The sequence below is a fragment of the Oncorhynchus mykiss genome, chromosome 12 (genome assembly GCF_013265735.2).
Source record: "Oncorhynchus mykiss isolate Arlee chromosome 12, USDA_OmykA_1.1, whole genome shotgun sequence".
NCBI lineage: Eukaryota > Metazoa > Chordata > Actinopteri > Salmoniformes > Salmonidae > Oncorhynchus > Oncorhynchus mykiss.
Window position 1 is genome coordinate 272,971 of NC_048576.1, and position 22,954 is coordinate 295,924.

The 22,954-nt window shown below is 45.5% G+C and overlaps 1 protein-coding gene across 3 annotated transcripts in view; it reads right to left on the reverse strand.

Annotated features, from left to right (window-relative positions):
* galt (galactose-1-phosphate uridylyltransferase) overlaps positions 1-22,954 on the reverse strand; it is a 148,601-nt gene that overhangs the window by 97,971 nt on the left and 27,676 nt on the right. For all 3 annotated transcript variants that reach the window (XM_036936715.1, XM_036936714.1, XM_036936716.1), the window contains exons 4-5: positions 13,526-13,655; positions 8,321-8,377 (exon numbers count right to left, since the gene is read on the reverse strand). In XM_036936715.1, coding sequence (XP_036792610.1) covers positions 8,321-8,377; positions 13,526-13,655 — 187 coding nt within the window. The remainder of the gene's footprint in view (positions 1-8,320; positions 8,378-13,525; positions 13,656-22,954) is intronic.

The following is a 22,954-nucleotide window of genomic DNA, read 5'->3' on the forward strand; positions in this document are numbered from 1 at the left end:
TAGCCTACTCAGGTCCATGGCCTCCGATAAGGAGAGCTGGAACTAGCCTACTCAGGGCCCATGGCCTCCGATAAGGAGAGCTGGAACTAGCCTACTCAGGGTCCCTGGCCTCCGATAAGGAGAGCTGGAACTAGCCTACTCAGGGCCCATGGCCTCCGATAAGGAGAGCTGGAACTAGCCTACTCAGGGCCCATGGCCTCAGATAAGCAGAGCTGGAACTAGCCTTCTCAGGGCCCATGTCCTCCGGTAAGGAGAGCTGGAACTAGCCTTCTCAGGGCCCATGGTCTCCGATAAGGAGAGTTGGAACTAGCCTACTCAGGGCCCATGGCCTCCGATAAGGAGAGCTGGAACTAGCCTTCTAAGGGCCATGGCCTCAGATAAGGAGAGCTGAAACTAGCCTTCTCAGGGCCATGGCCTCCGATAAGGAGAGCTGGAACTAGCCTTCTCAGGGCCCATGACCTCCGATAAGGAGAGCTGGAACTAGCCTACTCAGGGCCCATGGCCTCCGATAAGAGAGCTGGAACTAGCCTTCTCAGGACCAATGGCCTCCGATAAGGAGAGCTGGTACTAGCCTAGTCAGGGCTCATGTCCTCCGATAAGGAGAGCTGGAACTAGCCTTCTCAGGGCCCATGTCCTCCGATAAGGAGAGCTGGAACTAGCTATCTCAGGGCCCATGTCCTCCGATAAGGAGAGCTGGAACTAGCTATCTCAGGGCCCATTGGCCTCCGATAAGGAGAGCTGGAACTAGCCTACTCAGGGCCCATGGCCTCCGAAAAGAGGAGCTGGAACTAGCCTACTCAGGGCCCATGGCCTCGGATAAGGAGAGCTGGAACTAACCTACTCAGGACCCATGTCCTCCGATAAGGATAGCTGGAACAAGCCTTCTCAGGACCCATGGCCTCCGATAAGGAGAGCTGGAACTAGCCTTCTCAGGACCCATGGCCTCCGATAAGGAGAGCTGGAACTAGCCTACTCAGGGCCCATGGCCTCCGATAAGGAGAGCTGGAACTAGCCTACTCAGGGCCCATGGCCTCCGATAAGTAGGGCCGGAACAAGCCTACTCAGGGCCCATGGCCTCCGATAAGGACAGCTGGAACTAGCCTTCTCAGGGCCCATGGCCTCCGATTAGGAGAGCTGGACCTAGCCTACTCAGGGCCCATGTCCTCCGATAAGAGAGCTGGAACTAGCCTTCTCAGGAACCATGGCCTCCGATAAGGAAAGCTGGAACTAGCCTACTCAGGGCCCATGTCCTCCGATAAGGAGAGCTGGAACTAGCCTTCTCAGGGCCCATGTCCTCCGATAAGGAGAGCTGGAACTAGCCTACTCAGGGCCCATGGCCTCCGATAAGTAGAGCTGGAACAAGCCTACTCAGAGCCCATGGCATCCGATAAGGACAGCTGGAACTAGCCTTCTCAGGGCCCATCTCCTCCGATAAGAGGAGCTGGAACTAGCCTTCTCAGGGCCCATGGCCTCCGATTAGGAGAGCTGGAACTAGCCTACTCAGGGCCCACTGCCTCCGATAAGGAGAGCTGGAACTAGCCTTTTCAGGGCCCATGTCCTCCGATAAGAGGGGCTGGAACTAGCCTACTCAGGGCCCATGGCCTCCGATAAGGAGAGCTGGAACTAGCCTTCTCAGGACCTATGTCCTCTGATAAGGAGAACTGGAACTAGCCTACTCAGGGCCCATGGCCTCCGATAAGGAGAGCTGGAACTAGCCTACTCAGGGCCCATGGCCTCCGATAAGGAGAGCTGGAACTAGCCTACTCAGGGCCCATGTCCTCCGATAAGAGGGCTGGAACTAGCCTTCTCAGGGCCCATGGCCTCCGATAAGGAGAGTTGGAACTAGCCTACTCAGGGCCCATGGCCTCCGATAAGCAGAGCTGGAACTAGCCTTCTAAGGGCCATGGCCTCAGATAAGGAGAGCTGAAACTAGCCTACTCAGGTCCATGGCCTCCGATAAGGAGAGCTGGAACTAGCCTACTCAGGGCCCATGGCCTCCGATAAGGAGAGCTGGAACTAGCCTACTCAGGGCCCCTGGCCTCCGATAAGGAGAGATGGAACTAGCCTACTCAGGGCCCATGGCCTCCGATAAGAGAGCTGGAACTAGCCTTCTCAGGACCAATGGCCTCCGATAAGGAGAGCTGGTACTAGCCTAGTCAGGGCTCATGTCCTCCGATAAGGAGAGCTGGAACTAGCCTTCTCAGGGCCCATGTCCTCCGATAAGGAGAGCTGGAACTAGCTATCTCAGGGCCCATGTCCTCCGATAAGGAGAGCTGGAACTAGCTATCTCAGGGCCCATTGGCCTCCGATAAGGAGAGCTGGAACTAGCCTACTCAGGGCCCATGGCCTCCGAAAAGAGGAGCTGGAACTAGCCTACTCAGGGCCCATGGCCTCGGATAAGGAGAGCTGGAACTAACCTACTCAGGACCCATGTCCTCCGATAAGGATAGCTGGAACAAGCCTTCTCAGGACCCATGGCCTCCGATAAGGAGAGCTGGAACTAGCCTACTCAGGGCCCATGGCCTCCGATAAGTAGGGCCGGAACAAGCCTACTCAGGGCCCATGGCCTCCGATAAGGACAGCTGGAACTAGCCTTCTCAGGGCCCATGGCCTCCGATTAGGAGAGCTGGACCTAGCCTACTCAGGGCCCATGTCCTCCGATAAGAGAGCTGGAACTAGCCTTCTCAGGAACCATGGCCTCCGATAAGGAAAGCTGGAACTAGCCTACTCAGGGCCCATGTCCTCCGATAAGGAGAGCTGGAACTAGCCTACTCAGGGCCCATGGCCTCCGATAAGTAGAGCTGGAACAAGCCTACTCAGAGCCCATGGCATCCGATAAGGACAGCTGGAACTAGCCTTCTCAGGGCCCATCTCCTCCGATAAGAGGAGCTGGAACTAGCCTTCTCAGGGCCCATGGCCTCCGATTAGGAGAGCTGGAACTAGCCTACTCAGGGCCCACTGCCTCCGATAAGGAGAGCTGGAACTAGCCTTTTCAGGGCCCATGTCCTCCGATAAGAGGGGCTGGAACTAGCCTACTCAGGGCCATGTCCTCCGATAAGGAGAGCTGGAACTAGCCTTTTCAGGGCCCATGTCCTCCGATAAGAGGGGCTGGAACTAGCCTACTCAGGGCCATGTCTTCCGATAAGGAGAGCTGGAACGAGCCTTCACAGGACCATGTCCTCCGATAAGGAGCGCTGGAACTAGCCTTCTCAGGGCCATGTCCTCCGATAAGGAGAGCTGGAACTAGCCTTTTCAGGGCCCATGTCCTCCGATAAGAGGGGCTGGAACTAGCCTACTCAGGGCCATGTCCTCCGATAAGGAGAGCTGGAACGAGCCTTCACAGGACCATGTCCTCCGATAAGGAGAGCTGGAACTAGCCTTCTCAGGGCCATGTCCTCCGATAAGGAGAGCTGGAACTAGCCTTTTCAGGGCCCATGTCCTCCGATAAGAGGGGCTGGAACTAGCCTACTCAGGGCCATGTCCTCCGATAAGGAGAGCTGGAACGAGCCTTCACAGGACCATGTCCTCCGATAAGGAGAGCTGGAACTAGCCTTCTCAGGACCCATGGCCTCCGATAAGGAGAGCTGAAACTAGCCTTCTCAGGGCCCATGTCCTCCGATAAGGAGAGCTGGAACTAGCCTTCTCAGGGCCCATGTCCTCCGATAAGGAGAGCTGAAACTAGCCTTCTCAGGGCCCATGGCCTCCGATAAGGAGAGCTGGAACTAGCCTTCTCAGGGCCCATGGCCTCCGATAAGGAGAGCTGGAACTAGCCTATTCAGGGCCCATGGCCTCCGATAAGGAGAGCTGGAACTAGCTACTCAGGGCCCATGGCCTCCAATAAGGAGAGCTGGAACTAGCCTTCTCAGGGCCCATGGCCTCCGATAAGGAGAGCTGTAACTAGCCTTCTCAGGCCCATGGCCTCCGATAAGGAGAGCTGGAACTAGCCTACTCAGGGCCCATGGCCTCCAATAAGGAGAGCTGGAACTAGCCTTCTCAGGGCCCATGGCCTCTGATAAGGAGAGCTGGAACTAGCCTTCTCAGGGCCCATTGCCTCCGATAAGGAGAGCTGGAACTAGCCTACTCAGGGCCCATGTCCTCCGATAAGGAGAGCTGGAACGAGCCTTCTCAGGGCCCATGGCCTCCGATAAGAAGAGCTGGAACTACCCTACTCAGGGCCCATGTCCTCCGATAAGGAGAGCTGGAACTAGCCTTCTCAGGGCCCATGTCCTCCGATAAGGAGAGCTGGAACTAGCCTTCTCAGGACCCATGGCCTCCGATAAGGAGAGCTGGAACTAGCCTTCTCATGGCCCATGGCCTCCGATAAGAAGAGCTGGAACTAGCCTACTCAGGGCCCATGGCCTCCGATAAGGAGAGCTGGAACTAGCCTACTCAGGGCCCATGGCCTCCGATAAGTAGAGCTGGAACAAGCCTACTCAGGGCGCATGGCCTCCGATAAGGACAGCTGGAACTAGCCTTCTCAGGGCCCATGTCCTCCGATAAGGAGAGCTGGAACTAGCCTTCTCAGGGACCATGGCCTCCGATTAGGAGAGCTGGAACTAGCCTACTCAGGGCCCATGGCCTCCGATAAGGAGAGCTGGAACTAGCCTTTTCAGGGCCCATGTCCTCCGATAAGAGGGGCTGGAACTAGCCTACTCAGGGCCATGTCCTCTGATAAGGAGAGCTTGAACGAGCCTTCACAGGACCATGTCCTCTGATAAGGAGAGCTGGAACTAGCCTTCTCAGGACCCATGGCCTCCGATAAGGAGAGCTGAAACTAGCCTTCTCAGGGCCCATGTCCTCCGATAAGGAGAGCTGGAACTAGCCTTCTCAGGGCCCATGTCCTCCGATAAGAGGAGCTGGAACTAGCCTTCTCAGGGCCCATGTCCTCCGATAAGGAGAGCTGGAACTAGCCTTCTCAGGGCCCATGTCCTCCGATAAGGAGAGCTGGAACGAGCCTTCTCAGGACCATGTCTTCCCGATAAGGAGAGCTGGAACGAGCCTTCTCAGGACCCATGGCCTCCGATAAGGAGAGCTGGAACTAGCCTTCTCAGGACCCATGTCCTCCAATAAGGAGAGCTGGAACTAGCCTTCTCAGGGCCTATGGCCTCCGATAAGGAGAGCTGGAACTAGCCTACTCAGGACCTATGTCCTCTGATAAGGAGAACTGGAACTAGCCTACTCAGGGCCCATGGCCTCCGATAAGGAGAGCTGGAACGAGCCTTCTCAGGACCATGTCTTCCCGATAAGGAGAGCTGGAACTAGCCTTCACAGGACCATGTCCTCTGATAAGGAGAGCTGGAACTAGCCTTCTCAGGACCCATGGCCTCCGATAAGGAGAGCTGAAACTAGCCTTCTCAGGGCCCATGTCCTCCGATAAGGAGAGCTGGAACTAGCCTTCTCAGGGCCCATGTCCTCCGATAAGAGGAGCTGGAACTAGCCTTCTCAGGGCCCATGTCCTCCGATAAGGAGAGCTGGAACTAGCCTTCTCAGGGCCCATGTCCTCCGATAAGGAGAGCTGGAACGAGCCTTCTCAGGACCATGTCTTCCCGATAAGGAGAGCTGGAACGAGCCTTCTCAGGACCCATGGCCTCCGATAAGGAGAGCTGGAACTAGCCTTCTCAGGACCCATGTCCTCCAATAAGGAGAGCTGGAACTAGCCTTCTCAGGGCCCATGGCCTCCGATAAGGAGAGCTGGAACTAGCCTACTCAGGACCTATGTCCTCAGATAAGGAGAACTGGAACTAGCCTACTCAGGGCCCATGGCCTCCGATAAGGAGAGCTGGAACGAGCCTTCTCAGGACCATGTCTTCCCGATAAGGAGAGCTGGAACTAGCCTACTCAGGGCCCATGGCCTCCGATAAGGAGAGCTGGAACTAGCCTTCTGGGAGATAGTTACTAACTACATCACTCTACTCCCTCTCTGTTCTCTTTGTCCATCTCGCTGTAATACTAGTGATAGATAGCATGCCAGTAAACTGCATAGTTTTCTGATGTCTTCATCAGAGGAATGTTCTTTAATGAGAGCTCCTTACACAACTTATAAAGATATCTTCACTAGACGACGGACTAATCCACTCCTCTTTGTACTTTGGTACAGCCTAGTCTGCTCCGTTTCCATATTAAATGTCCCTGGCCACAGAGAAACCAGTCAAATCCTGAGCTCATCCAGAGAGGCTGAACAGTCCTTGATGCTATAAAACCATCACACACAGAGAAGGAGACAGGGGAGTTGAGGGGGACAGGGAGGGAGCGAGAGAGAGAGAGGGAGAGATGCTGGTTGGGTAACAGTCTTCAAAGTGCCTTTACAGTCCAGAGAGCCAACAAAGATACAAAAAAAAATGGCGTTTTAGAAAAAAAAAGTCAAGGCGTATCATTTTACATTTAAAACTGTCAGCTGTGCAGCTCAATTTAGGACGCTCAATAAAGTGTTTTTACTGACCTGTTTTTACACACAATGAACATCTAATAACAGTTGGAATAATCAAGGACTTGTTTTACGAGCTGGAGACCAGAGTAAAGTGTCCAACAAACATCTGGAAGTAAGCACAGCTTTGCATTGGCGTGTATTCATGGATGCCAGGGAAGCAAGGCAAAAAATTTACCAAGAAAAAATGTATTCTTCGTCTCTCTGTGTTTCATCATTTTCCTTCAATTCACGGCGTTCCAATTCATCTGAAAGGTGTTTGATGGGGTTGAGATCAGGGCTCTGTGCAGGCCAGTCAAGTTCTTCCACACTGATATCAATAAACTATTTCTATATGGACCTCGCTTTGTGCACGGAGGCATTGTCATGCTGAAACAGGAAAGGGTATTCCCCAAACTGTTGCCACAAAGTTGGAAGCACAGAATCATCTAGAATGTCATTGTATGCTGTAGCGTTAAGATCTCCCTTCACTGGAACTAAGGGGCACGAAACATCAAACAGCCCAAAACCATCATTCCTCTTACACCAAACTTTACAGTGGGCACTATGCATTGGGGCAGGTAGCGTTCTCCTGGCATCTGCCAAACCCAGATTAGTCTGTCAGACTGCCAGATGGTGAAGCGTGACTCATCACTACAGAGAACATGTTTCCACTGCACCAGAGTCCAATGGCGGAGAACTTTACACCACTCCAGCTAACGCTTGGCATTGTGCATGGTGATTTTAGGCTTGTGTGCCTAAAATGGCTGCTCCATGGCTGCTCAGCCATGGAAACCCATTTCATGAAGCTTCCAACTAACAGTTATTATGCTGACGTTGCTCCAGAGGCAGTTTGGAACTCAGTAGTGAGTGTTGCAACCGAGGACAGACATTTTTTACGCGCTTCAGCACTCGGCGGTCCCGTTCTGTGAGCAACACATACTGAGCAGCTCATGTTATAGGCAAAAGTATGCTACATGGCAGACCAATCCGAACTCTCGGAATGTCCAGCCCAGCCATTATCTCAGCCAATCATGGCTAGCGGGAAGATTCCTTACTTTTTCTGTGTTTAGACCAACTAGGCATGTAATTTAACCATTTTGTTTGTATTTACAGACTGCATACAAGTTTGTTATTAAGGCAAAGTTCACATGTTCCAGAAGGCACTTCTGCCCCAAAAAAAATACTTCCTGTGAAGTAGTGACATGCAACATATATCTAATTTCCTGAAACTAGTCACAGATGTAGTGTATCTCACCAGAGAAAGCATCCTAGTGAGCAAAACAGTACCCCTCTTTCTCTGTCTGTGTAGGCCTATCTGATCTATCTGATCATGTCTGGTCATAAAGAGTATGACATTGTTGCCTCCCATAGCATTGAATGCAAGGGAAGCCAGCGAGCATCTGGCCCCCCTTGATAAAAACAAAAAAACACACACACTTACAAGCTAATGTAGCAGGCTGTATTAAAGTAGTGTACGGTCCAACAATATGACCATTATTACAGACTGCTGGAGGGTAATATACTGGACCGGTCTGCCTTGTTGTTCAATGGAGTCTAATGAAACCTCTCTTTCAGGAGTGGGTACCAGAGGATGGAACAGGCTGACTTACCTGACAGTGAGGATGGGGGTTGGAACAGGCTGACTTACCTGACAGTGAGGATGGGGTTTGGAACAGGCTGATTTACCTGGCAGTGAGGATGGGGGTTGGAACAGGCTGACTTACCTGGCAGTGAGGATGGGGGTTGGAACAGGCTGACTTACCTGGCAGTGAGGATGGGGGTTGGAACAGGCTGTCTTACCTGGCAGTGAGGATGGGGGTTGGAACAGGCTGGATTACCTGGCAGTGAGGATAGAGGTTGGAACAGGCTGGCTTACCTGGCAGTGAGGATGGGGGTTGGAACAGGCTGGCTTACCTGGCAGTGAGGATGGGGGTTGGAACAGCCCATCATGGCTCCTTTATTCTCAAAGATCTGAAACACAGTTAAAGACAGGTCTTAGTCTAGTATGGTAATCTAACACAGTTAAAGATAGGTCTTAGTCTAGTATGGTAATCTAATCATGGTTAAAGCCAGGTATGAACATAGGATTGTGATTACATTTCAGAGTCCCTGAAAAGACACAAGGATTCCCCCACCACACACCAACTACACACACACCCTGACCCCACCAACTACACACACACCCAACTACACACACATCCTTACCCCACCAACTACACACACACACCCTGACGCCACCAACTACACACACACCCTGACGCCACCAACTACACACACACCCTTACCCCACCAACTACACGCACACCCTGACCACACCAACTACACGCACACCCTGACCCCACCAACTACACACACACCCTGACGCCACCAACTACACACACACACACCCTGACCCCACCAACTACACACACACCCAACTACACACACACCCTGACCCCACCAACTAGACACACACACCCTGACGCCACCAACTACACACACACCCTGACCCCACCAACTACACACACACCCTGACCCCACCAACTACACACACACCCTGACCCCACCAACTACACACACACCCTGACCCCACAAACTACACACACACCCTGACCACACCAACTACACACACATCCTGACCCCACCAACTACACACACACCCTGACCCCACCAACTACACAAACACCCTGACGCCACCAACTACACACACACCCTGACCCCACCAACTACACACACACCCTGACCCCACCAACTACACACACACCCGGTGAGGAAGCATCCTGTTGGAGGGAGGTTAAAGACTTCCCCTGTCCGTCCCCAGAGGGTGATAGAAGACAGGAGGTTAAAGACTTCCCCTGTCCGTCCGCAGAGGGTGATAGAAGACAGGAGGTTAAAGACTTCCCCTGTCCGTCCGCAGAGGGTGATAGAAGACAGGAGGTTAAAGACTTCCCCTGTCCGTCCGCAGAGGGTGATAGAAGACAGGAGGTTAAAGACTTCCCCTGTCCGTCCGCAGAGGGTGATAGAAGACAGGAGGTTAAAGACTTCCCCTGTCCGTCCGCAGAGGGTGATAGAAGACAGGAGGTTAAAGACTTCACCTGTCCGTCCGCAGAGGGTGATAGAAGACAGGAGGTTAAAGACGTCCCCTGTCCGTCCGCAGAGGGTGATAGTAGTAGTAAACTACATGAAAAAAAGGTACCTTAACTAAAAATAATAGAGCCTGTATATCACTTATAAGCAGGCGCGTAACATGCAGGTCAATTTGACCAATCACCCAATAATATACAATGGTTTTTAGGAGCATATACCTATGTGGGTGACTGAAAGATGAACGAGGTTCACACTCCAGTTCAGTTGGTGGCGGAAGGTAGCCAAGCAGTTAAGACGAGGCCAAGTGTTTAAAAGCGTTGGGCCATTAATTGAAAGGTCGCTGGTTCGAATCCCTGAGCTGACTAATAAAAACATTAGTTGATGAGCCCTTGAGCCCTTGCCCATAACTGATTATGTAAGTCGCTCTGGATAAGAGCTGTATATACACACCACCCTATATAACTACTGTCTATACACACCACCCTATATAACTACTGTCTATACACACCACCCTATATAACTACTGTCTATACACACCACCCTATATAACTACTGTCTACACACCATCCTATTATAACTACTGTCTATACACATCATTCTGTATAACTACTGTCTATACACAACATCCTGTATAACTACTGTCTATACACACCATCCTATATAACTACTGTCTATACACACCATCCTGTATAACTACTGTCTATACAAACCATTGTCTATATAACTACTCTCTATACTGTCTATACACACCATCCTATAATAACTACTGTCTATACTGTCAATACACAACATCCAATATAACTACTGTCTATATTGTCTATACTCACAATCCTATATAACTACTGTCTATACACACCATCCTGCATAACTACTGTCCATACTGTCTATGCACACCATCCTATGTAACTACTGTCTATACATACCATCCTGTATAACTACTGTCTATACACACCATCCTATATAACTACTGTCTATACACATCATCCTAAATAACTACTGTCTATACACACCATCCTGTATAACTACTGTCTATGTCTATACACACCATCCTAAATAACAACTCTCTCTACACACCATCCTATTATAACTACTGTCTATACACATCATTCTGTATAACTACTGTCTATACACAACATCCTGTATAACTACTGTCTATACACACCATCCTATATAACTACTGTCTATACACATCATTCTGTATAACTACTGTCTATACACAACATCCTGTATAACTACTGTCTATACACACCATCCTATATAACTACTGTCTATACACACCATCCTGTATAACTACTGTCCATACTGTCTATGCACACCATCCTATGTAACTACTGTCTATACATACCATCCTGTATAACTACTGTCTATACACACCATCCTATATAACTACTGTCTATACACATCATCCTAAATAACTACTGTCTATACACACCATCCTGTATAACTACTGTCTATGTCTATACACACCATCCTAAATAACAACTCTCTCTACACACCATCCTATATAACTACTGTCTATACACATCATTCTGTATAACTACTGTCTATACACAACATCCTGTATAACTACTGTCTATACACACCATCCTAAAAAATTACTGTCTATACACAACATCCTGTATAACTACTGTCTATACACACCATCCTATATAACTACTGTCTATACACATCATTCTGTATAACTACTGTCTATACACAACATCCTGTATAACTACTGTCTATACACAACATCCTGTATAACTACTGTCTATACACACCATCCCATTATAACTACTGTCAATACACACCATCCTGTATAACTACTGTCTATACACACCATCCTATAAAATTACTGTCTATACATACCATCCTTTATAACTACTGTCTATACACACCATCCCATTATAACTACTGTCCATACTGTATATGCACACCATCCTAAATAACTGTCTATACACACACCATCCTCTACAACTACTCTCTACAAACCATACTATATAACTACTGTCTATACTGTCTATTAACACCATCCTATATAACTACTGTCTATACACACCATCCTATATAACTACTGTCTATACACACCATCCTATATAACTACTGTCTATACTGTCTATTAACACCATCCTATATAACTACTGTCTATACACACCATCCTGGATAACACTGTCTATACACACCATCATAAATAACTACTGTCTATATACACCATCCTCTACAACTACTGTCTCTACAAACACACCACCCTATATAATTACTGTCTACACACCATCCTATATAACAACTGTCTATACTGTCTATACACACCATCCAGTATACACCATCCCATATAATACTGGAGGCTGAGACAGGAGGGGTCAGGAGACACTGTGGACAGTAGTTATATAGGATGGTGTGTTATAATACTGTCTATACACACCATCCTGTATAACTACTGTCCATACTGTCTATGCACACCAACCTATATAACTACTGTCTATACACACCATCCTATATAAATACTGTCTATACACACCATCCTAAATAACTACTGTCTATACACACCATCCTGTATAACTACTTTCCATACTGTCTGTGCACATCATCCTATATAACTACTGTCTATACACACCATCCTGTATAACTACTGTCTATACACACCATCCTGTATAACTACTGTCTATACACACCATCCTATATAAATACTGTCTATACACACCATCCTAAATAACTACTGTCTATACACACCATCCTGTATAACTACTTTCCATACTGTCTATACACACCATCCTATATAACTACTGTCTACACACCATCCTATATAACTACTGTCTATACACACCATCCTGTATAACTACAGTCTACACACCATCCTATATAACTACTGTCTATACACACCATCCTATATAACTACTGTCTATACACACCATCCAATATAACTACTGTCTATACTGTCTATACACACCATCCTATATAACTACTGTCTATACACACCATCCTATATAACTACTGTCTATACACACCATCCTATATAACTACTGTCTATAGACACCATCCTATATAACTACTGTCTATAGACACCATCCTATATAACTACTGTCTATACACACCATCCTATATAACTACTGTCTATACACACCATCCTATTATAACTACTGTCTATAGACACCATCCTATATAACTACTGTCTATACACACCATCTTATATAACTACTTTCTATACACACCATCGTATATAACTACTGTCTATACACACCATCCTATATAACTACTGTCTATACACACCATCCTATATAACTACTGTCTATACACACCATCCTATATAACTATTGTCTACACACCATCGTATATAACTACTGTCTATACACACCATCCTATATAACTACTGTCTATACACACCATCCTATATAACTACTGTCTACACACCATCCTATATAACTATTGTCTACACACCATCCTATATAACTACTGTCTATACACACCATCCTATATAACTACTGTCTATACACACCATCCTATATAACTACTGTCTATACTGTCTATACACACCATCCTTTATAACTACTGTCTATACTGTCTAACCCTAACCCCTCCTATATAACTACTGCTGTACATACCTTTTCTATTCATATACTGTCTATACACACAAATATATACATGCATGCACAGCATGTATGTATGTTATGCCGGACTCGTTCTGATATGTGTGTGTATTGTTTTGTATTGTTAGCTATCCTGCCCCCTTGAGGATAGAAACATAAGCATTTCACCTGCGATAACATCTGCAAAATGTGTACGACTAATCAATTGGATTTAACATCCGATGGTCTGTGAATCTCCTGGCTAAAGGCCTTCTCTATGGTTTGTTGCATCCGTCCATGTTGACAGCAACCCTCCTCTGCCCTCGTGCTTCCCAGGGTGAGAAAGTCATAAAGGGAATAACAGGATTAACACCTGGAGACAGATGTATCAAAGTAGGAGTGCTGATCTCTGATCCGTTCTCCCTTTTAATCGTAATGAATAAGATGATATGGACTGGGGGACCTGATCCTAGACCAGCACTCCTACTCAGTCACTTTGTAGACCAGACCTTACCTGGACCCAGGGGTAGGTGGAGCCTAGATCCACCATCAGTTCTGCCCACTTGTCAATTACTTTGATGATGTCAGGAAGCGTCATGAGAGGCAGTGTGACGTCAGACCAGGGGTGGAAACACATCACCTTGCTGACAAACAAACAACAACAATAAACAACATCACCTTGCTGACAAACAACATTGCATAACCTTACTGAGAAACAAAATCACATAACCTTGTTGACAAACATCATCATCACATCACCTTGCTGACAATCATCATCATCACATCACCTTGCTGACAAACATCACATCACCTTGCAGACAAACGACATCATCACATCACCTTGCTGACAAACAACAACATCACATTGCCTTGCTGACAAACATCATCACATCACCTTGCTGACAAACATCATCACATCACCTTGCTGACAAACATCATCACATCACCTTGCTGACAAACATCATCACATCACCTTGCTGACAAACAACATCACATCGCCTTGCTGACAAACATCATCACATCACCTTGCTGACAAACATCATCACATCACCTTGCTGACAAACATCATCACATCACCTTGCTGACAAACATCATCACATCACCTTGCTGACAAACAACATCATCACATCACCTTGCTGACAAACAACATCATCACATCACCTTGCTGACAAACATCATCACATCACCTTGCTGACAAACAACATAATCACATCACCTTGCTGACAAACAACAACATCACATCACCTTGCTGACAAACATCATCACATCACCTTGCTGACAAACATCATCACATCACCTTGCTGACAAACAACATCATCACATCACCTTGCTGACAAACATCATCACATCACCTTGCTGACAAACAACATCATCACATCACCTTGCTGACAAACAACAACATCACATTGCCTTGCTGACAAACATCATCACATCACCTTGCTGACAAACAACAACATCACATCGCCTTGCTGACAAACAACATCACATCACCTTGCTGACAAACATCATCACATCACCTTGCTGACAAACATCATCACATCACATTGCTGACAAACAACAACATCACATCACCTTGCTGACAAACAACATCACATCACCTTGCTGACAAACATCATCACATCACCTTGCTGACAAACAACATCATCACATCACCTTGCTGACAAACATCATCACATCACCTTGCTGACAAACATCATCATCACATCACCTTGCTGACAAACATCATCACATTACCTTGCTGACAAACATCATCACATCACCTTGCTGACAAACAACATCATCACATCACCTTGCTGACAAACATAATCATCACATCACCTTGCTGACAAACAACATCACATTGCCTTGCTGAAAAACAACATCATCACATCACCTTGCTGACAAACAACATCATCACATCACCTTGCTGACAAACATCATCATCACATCACCTTGCTGACAAACATCATCACATCACCTTGCTGACAAACAACATCATCACATCACCTTGCTGACAAACATCATCACATCACCTTGCTGACAAACATCATCACATCACCTTGCTGACAAACAACATCATCACATTGCCTTGCTGACAAACAACAACATCACATTGCCTTGCTGACAAACATCATCACATCACCTTGCTGACAAACAACAACATCACATCACCTTGCTGACAAACAACAACATCACATTGCCTTGCTGACAAACAACATCATCACATCACCTTGCTGACAAACAACATCATCACATCACCTTGCTGACAAACATCATCATCACATCACCTTGCTGACAAACATCATCACATCACCTTGCTGACAAACAACATCATCACATCACCTTGCTGACAAACATCATCACATCACCTTGCTGACAAACATCATCACATCACCTTGCTGACAAACATCATCACATCACCTTGCTGACAAACAACAACATCACATTGCCTTGCTGACAAACATCATCACATCACCTTGCTGACAAACAACATCACATTGCCTTGCTGACAAACAACATCACATCACCTTGCTGACAAACATCATCACATCACCTTGCTGACAAACAACAACATCACATTGCTGACAAACAACATCACATCACCTTGCTGAGAAACAACATCATCACATCACCTTGCTGACAAACAACAACATCACATTGCCTTGCTGACAAACATCATCACATCACCTTGCTGACAAACAACAACATCACATTGCCTTGCTGACAAACAACATCATCACATCACCTTGCTGACAAACAACAACATCACATCACCTTGCTGACAAACATCATCACATCACCTTGCTGACAAACAACAACATCACATTGCTGACAAACAACATCACATCATCTTGCTGAGAAACAACATCATCACATCACCTTGCTGACAAACAACAACATCATATCACCTTGCTGACAAACATCATCACATCACCTTGCTGACAAACAACAACATCACATTGCTGACAAACAACATCACACCACCTTGCTGAGAAACAACATCATCACATCACCTTGCTGACAAACAACAAAATCGCATCACCTTGCTGAAAAACATAATCACATCACCTTGCTGAGAAACAACAACACATCACCTTGCTGAGAAACAACATCATCACATCACCTTGCTGAGAAACAACAACACATCACCTTGCTGACAAACAACATCATCACATCACCTTGCTGACAAACAACATCATCACATCACCTTGCTGAGAAACAACAACACATCACCTTGCTGAGAAACAACATCATCACATCACCTTGCTGAGAAACAACAACACATCACCTTGCTGACAAACAACATCATCACATCACCTTGCTGACAAACATCATCACATCACCTTGCTGACAAACAACATCATCACATCACCTTGCTGACAAACATCATCACATCACCTTGCTGACAAACAACATCATCACATCACCTTGCTGACAAACAACATCATCACATCACCTTGCTGACAAACAACATCATCACATCACCTTGCTGACAAACAACATCATCACATCACCTTGCTGACAAACAACAAAATCGCATCACCTTGCTGACAAACAACAAGCCCCCAGGTAACTATCCAACTATTATTAATTTGTTAGATATGTCCAACAGCATAATACCAGAGGCAGATACTGTAATATTCACTGTATGAACTACAATAGTCTATCTGGTAAGAAGACCTTGTCATATACCGGTGCTGTTGAGTGGAACAAACTACCACATCAACTCAAAGCCATACAAACCATCACCACTTTTAAAATGTCAAAGCTGGCTGCAGATTGAACAGTATAATCAAAACATATGAGACACAATGGAAATAAGTACCCAACTTTATTGCGCAACCCGGTTAAAATAAATACATCTTGGTACATACAGTGGGGCAAAAAAGTATTTAGTCAGCCACCAATTGTGCAAGTTCTTCCACTTAAAAAGAGGAGAGAGGCCTGTAATTTTCATCATAGGTACACTTCAACTATGACAGACAAAATGAGAAAAAAATCCAGAATATCACATTGTAGGATTTTTTATGAATTTATTTGCAAATTATGGTGGAAAATAAGTATTTGATCACCTACAAACAAGCAAGATTTCTGGCTCTCACAGACCTGTAACAACTTCTTTAAGAGGCTCCTCTGTCCTCCACTCTATATTAATGGCACCAGTTTGAACTTCTTATCAGTATATAAGACAAGTGTCCACAACCTCAAACAGTCACACTCCAAACTCCACTATGGCCAACACCAAAGAGTTGTCAAAGGACACCAGAAACAAAATTATAGACCTGCACCAGGCTGGGAAGACTGAATCTGCAATAGGTAAGCAGCTTGGTTTGAAGAAATCAACTGTGGGAGGGAGCAATTATTAGGAAATGGAAGACATACAAGACCACTGTTAATCTCCCTCGATCTGGGGCTCCACGCAAGATCTCACCCCGTGGGGTCAAAATGATCACAAGAACGGTGAGCAAAAATCCCAGACCCACACGGGGGGACCTAGTGAATGACCTGCAGAGAGCTGGGACCAAAGTAACAGCCTACCATCAGTAACACATTACGCCGCCAGGGACTCATATCCTGCAGTGCCAGACGTGTCCCCCTGCTTAAGCCAGTACATGTCCAGGCCCGTCTGAAGTTTGCTAGAGAGCATTTGGGGTGGCAGGGTAGCCTAGTGGTTAGAGCATTGGACTAGTAACCGGAAGGTTGCAAATTCAAACCCCCGAGCTGACAAGGTACAAATCTGTCGTTCTGCCCCTGAACAGGCAGTTAACCCACTGTTCCTAGGCCATCATTGAAAATAAGAATTTGTTCTTAACTGACCTAGTTAAATAAAGGTAAAAAAATAAATTAAAAAAATGGATGATCCAGAAAAAGATTGGGAGAATGTCATATGGTCAGATGAAACCAAAATATAACTTTTTGGTAAAAACTCAACTCGTCATGTTTGGAGGACAAAGAATGCTGAGTTGCATCCAAAGAACACCATACCTACTTTGAAGCATGGGGGTGGAAACGTCATGCTTTGGAGCTGTTTTTCTGCAAAGGGACCAGGACGACTGATCCGCGTAAAGGAAAGAATGAATGGGGCCATGTATCGTGAGATTTTGAGTGAAAACCTCCTTCCATCAGCAAGGGCATTGAAGATGAAATGTGGCTGGGTCTTTCAGCATGACAATGATCTCAAACACACCACCCGGGCAACGAAGGAGTGGCTTCGTAAGAAGCATTTCAAGGTCCTGGAGTGGCCTAGCCAGTCTCCAGATCTCAACCCCATAGAAAATCTTTGGAGGGAGTTGAAAGTCCGTGTTGCTCTAGAGGAGATCTGCATGGAGGAATGGGCCAAAATACCAGCAACAGCCCCAAAACATCACTACTCTAGGAGTGGAGATCTGCATGGAGGAATGGGCCAAAATACCAGCAACAGCCCCAAAACATCACTGCTCTAGGAGTGGAGATCTGCATGGAGGAATGGGCCAAAATAGCAGCAACAGTGTGAAGACTTACAGAAAACATTGGACCTCTGACATTGCCAACAAAGGGTATATAACAAACTATTGAGATAAACTTTTGTTATTGACCAAATACTTATTTTCCACCATAATTTGCTAATAAATTCATTAAAAATCCTACAATGTGATTTTCTGGAGAAAAAAAATCTCATTTTGTCTGTCATAGTTTAAGTGTACCTATGATGAAAATAGACAGGCCTCTCTCATCTTTTTAAGTGGGAGAACTTGCACAATTGGTGGCTGACTAAATACTTTTTTGCCCCACAGTATATATACAGTTGAAGTCGGAGGTTTACATACACCTTAGCCAAATACATTTAAACTCCTGAATTCCTGACATTTAATCCTAATAAAAATTCCTTATTTTAGGTCAGTTAGGATCACCACTTTATTTTAAGAATGTGAAATGTCAGAATAATAGTAGAGAGAATTACTTATTTAAGCTTTCTTTCATCACATTCCCTGTGGGTCAGAAGTTTACATTAGTATTTGGTAGCATTGCCTTTAAATTGTTTAACTTGGGTCAAATGTTTCAGGTATCCTTCCACAAGCTTCCCACAATACGTTGGGTGAATTTTGGTCTATTCCTCCTGACAGAGCTGGTGTAACTGAGTCAAGTTTGTAGGCCTCCTTACTCGCACACGCTTTTTCAGTTCTACCCACACATTTTCTAAAGGATTAAGGTCAGGGCATGGTGATGGCCACTCCAATACCTTGACTTCGTTGTCCTTAAGCCATTTTGCTACAACTTTGGAAGTATGCTTGGGGTCATTGTCCATTTGGAAGACCCATTTGCGACCAAGCTTTAACTTCCTAACTGATGTCTTGCGATGTTGCTTCAATATATCCACATAATTTTCCTCCCTCGTGATGCCATCTATTTTGTGAAGTGCACCAGTCCCTCCTGCAGCAAAGCACCCCCACAACATGATGCTGCCACCCCCGTGCTTCACGGTTGGGATGGTGTTCTTCGGCTTGCAAGCCTCCCCCTTTTTCCTCCAAACATAACGATGGTCATTATGGCCAAACAGTTCTATTTTTGTTTCATCAGACCAGAGGACATTTCTCCAAAAAGTACGATCTTTGTCCCCATGTGCAGTTGCAAAGCTTTTTTATGGCGGTTTTGGAGCAGTGGCTTCTTCCTTGCTGAGCGGCCTTTCAGGTTATGTCGATGTTGGACTCGTTTTACTGTGGATATATTTACTTTTGTACCTGTTTCCTCCAGCATCTTCACAAGGTCTCTGCTGTTGTTCTGGGAATGATTTGCACTTTTCACACCAAACTACTTTCATCTGTAGGAGACAGAATGAGTCTTTTTCCTGAGAGGTATGATGGCTGTGTGGTCACATGGTGTTTATAATTGCGTATTATTGTTTGTACAGATGAACATGGTACCTTCAGGCGTTTAGAAACTGCTCCCAAGGATGAACCAGACTTGTCGAGGTCTACATTTTTCTGAGGTCTTGGCTGATTTCTTTTGATTTTCCCATGATGTCAAGCAAAGAGGCACTGAAAGTTAGGCCTTGAAATACATTCACAGGTACACCTCCAATTGACTCAAATTATGTAAATTAGCCTATCAGAAGCTTCTAAAGCCATGACATAATTTTCTGGAATTTTCCAAGCTGTGTAAAGGCACAGTCAACTTAATGTATGTAAACTTCTGACCCACTGGAATTGTGACACAGTGACTTATAAGTGAAATAATCTGTCTTTAAACAATTGTTGTAAGACAAAGTAGATGTCCTAACCGATTTGGCAAAACTATAGTTTGTTAACAATACATTTGTGGAGTGGTTGAAAAATGAGTTTTAATGACTCCAACCTAAGTAATGACTCCAACCTATCTTCCGACTTCAACACTATGTACAGTGCCTTGCGAAAGTATTCGGCCCCCTTGAACTTTGAGACCTTTTGCCACATTTCAGGCTTCAAACATAAAGATATAAAACTGTATTTTTTTGTGAAGAATCAACAACAAGTGGGACACAATCATGAAGTGGAACGACATTTATTGGATATTTCAAAACATTTTAACAAATCAAAAACTGAAAAATTGGGCGTGCAAAATTATTCAGCCCCCTTAAGTTAATACTTTGTAGCGCCACCTTTTGCTGCGATTACAGCTGTAAGTCGCTTGGGGTATGTCTCTATCAGTTTTGCACATCGAGAGACTGACATTTTTTCCCATTCCTCCTTGCAAAACAGCTCGAGCTCAGTGAGGTTGGATGGAGAGCATTTGTGAACAGCAGTTTTCAGTTCTTTCCACAGATTCTCGATTGGATTCAGGTCTGGACTTTGACTTGGCCATTCTAACACCTGGATATGTTTATTTTTGAACCATTCCATTGTAGATTTTGCTTTATGTTTTGGATCATTGTCTTGTTGGAAGACAAAACTCCGTCCCAGTCTCAGGTCTTTTGCAGACTCCATCAGGTTTTCTTCCAGAATGGTCCTGTATTTGGCTCCATCCATCTTCCCATCAATTTTAACCATCTTCCCTGTCCCTGCTGAAGAAAAGCAGGCCCAAACCATGATGCTGCCACCACCATGTTTGACAGTGGGGATGGTGTGTTCATTGTGATGAGCTGTGTTGCTTTTACGCCAAACATAACGTTTTGCATTGTTGCCAAAAAGTTCAATTTTGGTTTCATCTGACCAGAGCACCTTCTTCCACATGTTTGGTGTGTCTCCCAGGTGGCTTGTGGCAAACTTTAAACGACACTTTTTATGGATATCTTTAAGAAATGGCTTTCTTCTTGCCACTCTTCCATAAAGGCCAGATTTGTGCAATATACGACTGATTGTTGTCCTATGGACAGAGTCTCCCACCTCAGCTGTAGATCTCTGCAGTTCATCCAGAGTGATCATGGGCCTCTTGGCTGCATCTCTGATCAGTCTTCTCCTTGTATGAGCTGAAAGTTTAGAGGGACGGCCAGGCCTTGGTAGATTTGCAGTGGTCTGATTCTCCTTCCATTTCAATATTATCGCTTGCACAGTGCTCCTTGGGATGTTTAAAGCTTGGGAAATCTGTTTGTATCCAAATCCGGCTTTAAACTTCTTCACAACATTATCTCGGACCTGCCTGGTGTGTTCCTTGTTCTTCATGATGCTCTCTGCGCTTTTAACGGACCTCTGAGACTATCACAGTGCAGGTGCATTGATACGGAGACTTGATTACACACAGGTGGATTGTATTTATCATCATTAGTCATTTAGGTCAACATTGGATCATTCAGAGATCCTCACTGAACTTCTGGAGAGAGTTTGCTGCACTGAAAGTAAAGGGGCTGAATAATTTTGCACACCCAATTTTTCAGTTTTTGAATTGTTAAAAAAGTTTGAAATATCCAATAAATGTCGTTCCACTTCATGATTGTGTCCCACTTGTTGTTGATTCTTCACAAAAAAAAAACAGTTTTATATCTTTATGTTTGAAGCCTGAAATGTGGCAAAAGGTCGCAAAGTTCAAAGGGGCCGAATACTTTCGCAAGGCACTGTATATATGTAGGTAGGTAGACAGGCAGATAGATAGATATCTATTCTACCTTTATTTAACTAGGCAAGTCAGTTAAGAACAAATTCTTATTTTCAATGACGGTCTAGGAACAGTGGAACACACTCGAAACATTGTTACCCATCGCTCCACAAAAGCCGCGGCCCTTGCAGCGCAAGGGGAATAACTACTCCAAATGTAAAAGCGAGTGACGTTTGAAACAGTATTAGCGCACACCCAGCTAACTAGCTAGCCATTTCACATTGGTTACACCAGCCATTAGGCTGATAGGCTTGAAGTCATAAACAGCGCTGTGCTTGCGAAGAGCTGCTGGCAAAACGCAATAAAGTGCTGTTTGAATGATTGATTACGGGCCTGCTGCGGCTCAGTCAGACTGCTCTATCAAATCAGACTTAATTATAACATAATAACACACAGAAATACGAGCCTTTGGTCATTAATATGATCGAATCCGGAAACTATCATTTCGAAAACAAAACGTTAATTATTTCAGTGAAATACGAAACCGTTCGGTATTTTATCTAAAGGGTGGCATCCCTAAGTCTAAATATTCTTGTTACATTGCACAACCTTCAATGTATGTCATAATTACATAAAATTCTGGCAAATTAGTTCACAATGAGCCAGGCAGCCCAAACTGTTGCATGTACCCTGACTATGCGTGCAATGAACGCAAGAGAAGTGACACAATTTCACCTGGTTAATATTGCCTGCTAAACTGGTTTAGTAGTTATAACTAGTGATTATGATTGATTGTTTTTTATAAGATAAGTTTAATGCTAGCTAGCAATTTAACTTGGCTTCTACTGCATTCGTGTAACAGGCAGGCTACTCGTGGAGTGCAATGGTTAGAGCGTTGGACTAGTTAACTGTGCGGTAGCAAGATTGGAACCCCTGAGCTGACAAGGTGAAAATCTGTCGTTCTGCCCCTGAACAAGGC